This window comes from Sorex fumeus, unplaced genomic scaffold (genome assembly GCF_029834395.1).
Source record: "Sorex fumeus unplaced genomic scaffold, SorFum_2.1 ptg000265l, whole genome shotgun sequence".
NCBI lineage: Eukaryota > Metazoa > Chordata > Mammalia > Eulipotyphla > Soricidae > Sorex > Sorex fumeus.
In genome coordinates this window covers 8,158,271-8,167,311 of record NW_026606322.1, presented here as the reverse complement: position 1 = coordinate 8,167,311, position 9,041 = coordinate 8,158,271, and the positions used below count along the sequence as shown (strand labels likewise).

The 9,041-nt window shown below is 38.2% G+C and overlaps 1 protein-coding gene across 1 annotated transcript; it reads left to right on the top strand.

The window, feature by feature from the left end:
* The first annotated feature begins 258 nt into the window (after window positions 1–258).
* LOC130018643 (zinc finger CCHC-type and RNA-binding motif-containing protein 1-like) lies at window positions 259–828 on the top strand. The gene has a single exon (XM_056109426.1). It carries the CDS (start codon window positions 259–261, stop codon window positions 826–828), a length of 570 nt encoding a protein of 189 aa, XP_055965401.1.
* The last annotated feature ends 8,213 nt before the right edge of the window (window positions 829–9,041 follow it).

The window sequence follows — 9,041 nt, the reverse complement described above, 5'->3', positions numbered from 1 at the left end:
CTGAATAGACATATTACTATCAATGAAATTGAAAGAGTACTCAAAAGTCTTCCCAAAAACAAAAGCCCAGGCCCAGATGGATTCACTAGCGAATTCTTCCAAGCATTTAAAGAGGACTTATTGGCAGCGGCCCAGGGTTGCCAGCAACATGAGACGGGGAGGGCCCCGCAGGAACTGACACCTCGTGCCCGTCGGGGCCCCAGGTCGGCCCACCCGAAGAAATGAAGGGTGGATTGTCCCCAAGTAAGAGCACTGTGTATGTATCTAACTTGCAACTTGCCTTTTTCCCTGACCAACAATGACTTATATCAGATATTCTCCAAGTATGGCAGAGTTGTAAAGGTTACTATAATGAAGGATAAAGATACCAGGAAGCATAAAGGGGTAGCATTTATTTTGTTTTTGGATAAAGACTCTGCACAGAATTGTACCAGGTCAATAAATAACAAACAGTTATTTGGTAGAGTAATAAAAGCAAGTATTGCTATTGACAATGGAAGAGCAGCTGAGTTTATCCAAAGACGAAACTACTTTGATAAATCTAAGTGTTATGAATATGGGGAAAGTGGATACTTGAGTAATGCCTGTCCCAAAAATATGCTTGGAGAACGTGAACCTCCAAAGAAAAAAAAGAAGAAGAAAATTCCTGAACCAGAAGAAGAAATTAAAGAAGTAGAAGAGAGTGAAGATGAAGGTAAAGATCCTTCTCTTGACAGTCTTAGTCAGACCATAGCTTTCCAGCAAGCCAAAATTGAAGAAGAACAAATAAATGGAAACTCAATTCAGGAGATCCCTCAACACCAGATGATTCAAGATGCCCAAGAGTAAAGAGAAGCACGTATTTCAGTGATGAGGAAGAACTTAGTGATTAAAATTTTTTATTATGTAAATATTATTAATTTTGTTAAATATTGACAGTACCAGTTTATTTGAGCTAACAATGATTATTTTCAGAATTCAAGCATAAGAAAACTTAGTATCAAATATTTTTATTCTATATTAGTTCATTGAAATTGAAAAATAATTAGAAAGTCATTTTTCTGTCTTACCAGAATAAAAATTTAAGATAAAAAATAGAGAGGATGTATTGCCAGTTCTTTTCAAGTTTTTCCAGGAAATTGAAGAAACAGAAACACTACCAAACAGCTTCTATGAGGCTCACATCACCCCAATACAAAAAAAACAAAGAGAGATACCACAGATAAAAGAATATTACAAGCTGATATCCTGATGAACATGGATGTGAAGATCCTCAACAAAATATTAGCAAACAGAATCCAACAACTAATCAAAAAAATCCCACCACGACCAAGTGGGATTCATCCCAGGGATGCAAGGATGATTTAACATTTGCAAGTCAATCAACATAATCCATCATATCAATAAAAGAAAAGATAAAAACTATATGATTATATCAATAGATGCAGAGAAAGCATTTGACAGGAATGAGCACCAATTATGATGAAAACTCTAAGCAAAATTGGAATTGAAGGAACTTTCCTCAATATAGTCAAAGCCATCTATCACAAGCCGATGGCAAACGTTATCCTCAACGGAGGAAAAACTGTGGCTACTACTTTATTACCATAAGCAGTACACATTGGCCAGTGGGGTGAGAAGCAGTTGAAGATACAGATAAAAGAGACTGGATTCCTAAAATACATGTAATAAATTAATGGGAGAAATCTCTATCACCACATTTGTCATTTCAGAGTACAGTTTAGTCTTTTGTTTTGTTGTTTTTGAACCACACCTGGTGATGTGGTGATATTCAGCTGTAACTACTCGCTATGCATTCAAAACTCACTCATGGAGGTGCTTGGGGAAACATATGGGATGCAGAGGATTGAACCTGGGTTGACCGCATGCAAGGCAAGCACCTTATCTGCTGTACTATCTGTCCAGCCCTCAACTCTTAGTTTTTAAGTCATCATTAGTTGAGTCTGGGTTTTTATTTACAGCTCTCAAATCTTCCTGATATGTTCCTTTGTCCCTGGTTTTATCAAAATATGCATACACAGACCTGGAAACCTTATACAAAGCTATGGAAATGGAAGAGTTGTGATTATGTCCCATTTATAGGAATACAAAGTTGAATATGAAAAAATTTAATAGCTGTTTTTAAAATTTTATGTGAGGAAGGAACTTTATTCCCTGAACTAAGTTTAAAATTTATGCATTTATCAAAAGTTGAATACTGAAATTCTGGTTTGAGAATATAGATGGAAAAGTACATATCCCAATGAGCCAACACCCAAAATAACTCAAGCTAGTTTTTACATTTTTTTCTTTGCTTGAGTTATAAAATGTTAAATAAGGCACCATTATTTATGCTAAGTTCCTCAGAATATATAGAACTATAAACTAGCAACTACAGCTACAAAGATAAATGAAATTCGAATTTTTCTTTTTAAAAGTTTGCTAGTTTTCTCAGTTTCCATATAATGATGCAAATTGTAAAGTAAATAAATACTTTCAGTACTGTGATGATTTCTTTCTAGAGGTCTGTGCAAGAAAGAATAGCAACTTATGTGAAATGGTAGATTAGGAGTATGGTCGTGATTCATAGAAGAGTAAAAGTAAAGTAAAGTAAAGGCCCTCCCGTTGATCATCGATTTGCTCGAGCGGGCCCAGTAACGCCTCCATTGGAGACTTTGTTGTTGCTGTGTCTGGCATATCGAATACTCTCGGTCGCTTGCCGGGCTCTCCGAGAGGGGCGGAGGAATCGAACTCGGGTCGGCCATGTTGGCCGCTTGTAAGGCGAACGTCCTATCAGCTGGGATATTAAATAGAGAAAGTCAATTGCATAAGTTGTTTTAGAAAGAAGAATCTGGATAGAAGAATCAACAAAAGAAGAGAAAAACCCCATGTGGGGTCACTTAATCACTTAACTTCCCGTTAGTCGTCGATTTGCTCGAGCGGGCGCCAGTAACGTCTCCATTTGTCCCTGTCGCGTGCTAGTGTAGCCCAATGGCATCTCTTCGCTCCGGGAACATGGAGGGCCTGAAACCGATCGTTCATGATCTTGACAAAGAAGTCTGACCATCTGGTAGGTGGGCGGCCACGCGGTCTCTTGACATCCCGTGGAATCCAATCAGTAACAGCTCTAGTCCAACGGTCGTCTTTAAATCTCATTACGTGACCAGCCCATCTGATTTTCGACACCTTGGCAAATGAGACAGCGTCCCTGATCCTTGATCGTCGACGGATGTCAGAACTCCGGATTCGTTCTCTCATTTGAGTGAAACGTGACATTCCAAGCATAGCTCTTTCTATTCTTCTTTGGGAGACCTGAATGGCGTTCTCATCTTGTTTGCGTAGGGCCCAGGTCTCTGAGGCATATGTTAATGCAGGAAGAACAGTGGAATCAAAGAGATGTGCCCGGAGCCGGAGGTTCTTCGTCCTCTTAGCTATTTCTTCGACGTTCTTGAAGGCATTCCAAGCTGCTCTCTTCCTCCTGCGCAGCTCGGGTGCCAGGTCATTTGTCATGTTGACCTCTCGACCTAGGTAGACATAGCTGTTGCATTCGGAGATGGTCATTCCATTGAGAGCGAATGGGGCGTCAGGAACAAGGCTGTTTCTCATAAACATTGTCTTCGTAAGATTCAGCTGTAGTCCTACCTTTCCACACTCACGGTCAAAGTCGGCCAGCATTTGTGCCGCTTGGCTGATGTTTGGTGTTATTAAAACAATATCATCAGCAAAGCGGAGGTGGTGTAATTGCCGGCCATCTATCTTCACTCCCATTCCTTCCCATTCCAGTCCTCGCATGATGTTCTCGAGGGTGGCACTGAAGAGTTTTGGTGAAATGGTATCACCCTGCCGCACCCCTCTCTTGACATCAACGATCACTTCTTTGTAGAATGGTGAGATCCTGGTAGTGAATCCGCAATACAGCTCACGGAGGATCCTGATGTATTGGGCTTGAATGCCCTGATTGGCTAGGGCTTCAATGACCGCTTCCGTCTCAACAGAATCAAAGGCCTTCTTTAAATCAATGAACGTTAAGCAGAGCGGCATCTTGAACTCCCGAGAAACCTCAATGAGTTTGGTTATCGTGTGGATATGGTCGATGGTGCTGAATCCTTTGCGGAACCCTGCTTGCTCACATGGTTGTCCTTCATCTAGTGTTCTGCCAATCCTATTCAGGATGACTCGAGTGAACAACTTGTAGATGACAGACAATAGGCAGATCGGGCGATAGTTGCCAATGTCATGGATGTCTCCCTTCTTGAACAGTAGTACGGTCCTGCTGGTTTTCCATTGGGACGGAACCTTGCATTCAGACAGGTAGTGAGTGAAGAGCCGAGCCAGTGTATTGATGAGTACTGACGGCAGGTTCTTCAGGTGTTCAGGTCTGACCTTGTCTGGGCCGGGTGCTGTTTGTTTCTTTACCGACGAAATGGCGTGTCGGATTACCCATGTGGGGTAAATCATTATAAATCTACCTTAAAAATAAGTTAAGAAGCAAGAACCCAACCACTGCCATGCACAGTGCTATTCTCCACAGGCTCAGACGAGTCTCACCCAAGAGTGAATCTACATAAATACTCAGGTATGTGGGACTCGTGACTCAAAACCCTAAGCTCGCTCGGAGCAGTAACGTGCCTTCTCCCTCTATCTCCCAAGTTTTCCAGTAGCTCGACAGTCACACCCACAAACTGCCCCTGGCACCATATAATCTCATCAATGGCCATGATCCAGAGACTAAGAAATAAAGCTCATGGAAGAGAGCAACATAGGACTCACCCATGAGTGAATCTGCTCTATAACCTTATTCTAAATTTTAGAATTCCTGGACCTCTCATACTCTACACCACTGATGTACCAAGCTTTGGGAGGCATGATTTGGTATTGTGGGTGGAGGAAACATTCAAAATATGGTGATAGGAAGGTACAACGGTGGTGGGATTGGTGTTTGAATATTAAATGTAATGAATGATTGTAAACAACTTTATAAAAATAAAATTTAGGGAAAAAAGAACCTATAGTACTGACATTCCAAAAGATATATGACTTATTGAGTGTGGGTGATAAGGATGAGTTTATAGCACATTTTGGGGCTGGACAATTGGACAAATAATGGTCATATAAAGCAAAATAAGAATTATAAGAGGAGAGAGTATTTTGGTGAAAGGATGCGATGGAAAAATAAGAAAGTTGATTTTGAGAGAGTGAATTATGCATACGAGTGTCTGTGTCTGATGCACAACCCCCATAATATCTGGGATGAAAATATAAATTTGGACTATAGAGAAAGACATAGTGAAAGTGTTAGAAACAATGACCAGTGAGGAGAATGTCCAGGAAAGCTGTGATTAAAGAGAGAAACCTGAAAAGAATAAAGAAAAGGCATCTATCTAAAGATGAAGACAGACAATTAGGCTGGGAAGGAATCGTTGAAGCAAAGATTAAAGGTTAAATAGTGGCTAGAGCAATAGTACAGTGAGTAAGGTGCTTGTCTTGCACAAGGCTGACCCAGGTTTGGTCCCCAGCACCACATACGAACCCCAAGCACCACCACAAGTGATCCTTGAGCACAGAGCCAGGAGTAAGTTCTGAGAACCACAAGGTTTGTGATTCAAAAACATAAACTGAAAAAGAAAAAAGAACCAGGAGTGGTTAGCCTTGAAACAGAAAAGAAGCTTTATAAGAAATGAAAAAGCGTTGAATGGGGGGAAAGAGAGAGAGAGAGAGAGAGAGAGAGAGAGAGAGAGAGAGAGAGAGAGAGAGAGAGAGAACAGCTAGGAGGATCTTAGTGACCTAATGATTTAATAAGCACAACAAATAAATTATCCAAGAACTGAAAAATTGAAGAAAAGATGAAGTGAAAACAATGAGACTGATGGATACAGTATAAAGAAGAACTAAAAGAGAATATTCTATAATGAAGATAAGGTAGAAGCTAGTCTTTTAAAAGATAAAGCTAAATATTCATCTGAGAGGACAAGGATGATGGTATGAGAGTGAATAGGAGGACCAGAGTCTCTGAGGAATTACATGAGGAAGGTATTCCAAATATGCAGGAGAAAGTTCAACTCTGCCTTGTCAGATACTGGTGCAGATAAATCTGAAAGTGACAACCCAGCGATGGAGTCCTTTCCTATATGTATCTACTTTTCTAGTGGGAGAAAGGTTATGAAACTGATCAATTATCTTCTGATAATTTAAGAATACTGAGGCAATAGTAAGTGAAGGAAAGTAGGAAAATTTAAATATGCAATATTGTAAATAGGAAAGAAGCAGAGTAGAAAAATAAAGATTTTCAATCACTGCTTGTGTACTCCGCTCTGCTTATTTTTTAGGCAGTAGAGATAGAAGAGACAGATTGAAAAGACTAGAGAAGAATCAATAACTGAATAATCCCAGAGAAAGTGGTAGGCTTAGTGTAGGGGAAAGTTATCAGTTTCTTTAACAATAAAAGAAAGAATGAGGGTTTCTAGGTTTGCCATGAGGTTTATAAGGAGCCCCACATAACAGATAAAGTAGAGAAATTTGTGGAGGATGGAAATATAAGAAATATATTGCTGAGTCATTGCTTATTAATGTCTGATTGTTGTAATAATGGAGAATAGAGATGGAGGACTATGTTTGGTCATGATTCTGTCTTGACAAATATTCTTTACCCAATATTTTGCATACAGATATATATAAGCTTTTCTCATCAAATCTGTAGATGACATGAATTTAGAATGTATAAAGATAACAGAAATGTTGGATGACAGAATTTTAAAGAGTAATTGATAAGATAAAATGGTTGGTTTTATATAACAAGTTAAGTAAATATATATATATGTGGTTTCATATAAAACCCATATAAAAAAATAAAGCAAAAGTTCAAAGCAGAATTAAATGTCAGAGAGGTATGGAGGTTATTAGTAGCATCAAACATAAACTAATATTCCAAATATTTGGTAGGATGAAATAAATTATATATTAAATATGATATAAACTTTTGCATAGTAATGATTAAATCTTAAGGAATTCTACAAACTGATTTTTAAATAGTCATTATAAAAATTAAGCCATATAAATATGTTATTCATTATGTTATAAAAGTAATAAATATGACGCTGAAGTGATATTACAGCATGTAGAGTGCTTTCCTTGCATGGTGTCGACCCAGGTTTGAATTATGACAATCAATATGGTCCCCCAAGTCTTCCAGGAGTGATCCTTGAGCTCATACCAAGAGTAATCCCTAAGCACCAATGGTTGTGCTCACCCCACCAAAAAGAAGAAACAAGTAAAAACAGTAATAAATACCTAAATTCATAACTTTCTGATTATTTTTAATATTCTATTGTTGTCTCTGTGCTTGAGGTCCTGTATGTCTATTTTGGCTATTGACGGATATGCCATCTAATGTTATGGTATATATCTCTTCCAAGCTTTTAATTTACTGAGCTGCTTTTATAGCTTGAAATTTGGCATAGTGAAAGTATTACACCATGAAAATTGGAAAATGCTACAAATTATGGCTTCCATTGCCTCTGGTAAACCAGTTGCCAGCATTTTCCAGATTACCACTGAATAGTTTCTTAATTAATTGGCATGGGGACAGCGCACACTCAAATCCTACTGTTCTGTGATATATTGAATGGCATCTCACATCTAAATTTGTGTCAGTGATTTATTCTTTTCTCACCTTATGTACAGTTTTTAGTTAAGCATGCTACATTTTAAGGAATATGGATGTACTGTTATGTGTTTAAAAAAAGGACAGAAATCAGAATGATAGGACACAAAAACTTGTTAAAAGAAGAAAAATAGCTTTAGATAGTGTAAAGAAGATTCAGGAAAGGTATTTGAATTATAATGTCAACACTTGTTGAACTGATGAGTGAACTATTACTACTATTAGCATATTATTTTCGGTGACCTGAGGCATGAATAACAGAATTAACATGTGGGCCTTATTAAAAGACGAAATAACAATTTTCATAAAAAAAAAAAGACTCGGCAGCTGTCAAAAGTTAAAATGAAAACCTTTGAGGGTATCATGTTTTCTTTCAAGCACAGGATGTTTTCACATTTGATAACATCAAATAGAGAAGTGACCTAGATGACTGAAGAGGTGTCAGACCTCTTCATGGTATCTGAACTTCAGGGGCATGCAATGAAAATGACTTATGGCCTTCAGGATCCAATTTCTGTTAAGCTGATTATTTGAAATCATATTACTAAAAGGAAGTCAATATATTCATTGACTTTCAGGCCATTAAATATATCCATTGTGATGAAAACCCAGAAAATGACAATTCGCTGACATGAGAGGAAAGGGTTCATAATAGATCAGGTATAATAAAACCTTAATAAAGGTAAAGGTAAAGGCCCTCCCGTTGATCGTCGATTTGCTCGAGCGGGCCCAGTAACGTCTCCATTGGAGACTTTGTTGTTACTGTGTCTGGCATATCGAATACTCTCGGTAGCTTGCCGGGCTCTCCAAGAGGGGCGGAGGAATCGAACTCGGGTCGGCCATGTTGACTGCATGCAAGGCAGACGCCCTACCACTGTGCTATCGCTCCAGCCCTGAAAAACCTTAATGAGGATTCAATTTTTAAAAAATAATTGTTTGAACCCTCATTACATGGAATCAGACAAGATAGCATTTTAACTTCTTATCAGTGATCTATAATCTAAAGAAATAGAATAAAATATAAAACAAGATAAATATAACATCAGTTCTTAGTAATCAATACTTTTATGAGTCTTTGGAGACAATAAGTTGTGGGATGGAGTATACCATGTAGTTGTAAATCATTATTACATGTTAATTTTGTCTGAGATATTCAAAGGGGGGGTGAATTACTCCTTACAGAGGGAATATTGTGTTGAATTTGAGAGAAGATTGGGATTTGGGGATAAAGAAATTAATAGGAAATTTGGAGGCAGAGAACTGCCTTGAAGTAGGGACTTCAAGAGAAGATCAGAAGAGAATTGTAGGAATTACATATCCAAGCACCTTAGAGTCAGAGAATATGGAAGCCTGTTCAAGAAAATTCCAAGGCAAAGTATTTTATACACTATTGGTATATTTT

Bases quoted from the DNA above. Each gene is read 5' to 3' on its own strand.
- LOC130018643 (XM_056109426.1), top strand. From the start codon at position 259: ATGTATCTAACTTGCAACTTGCCTTTTTCCCTGACCAACAATGACTTA.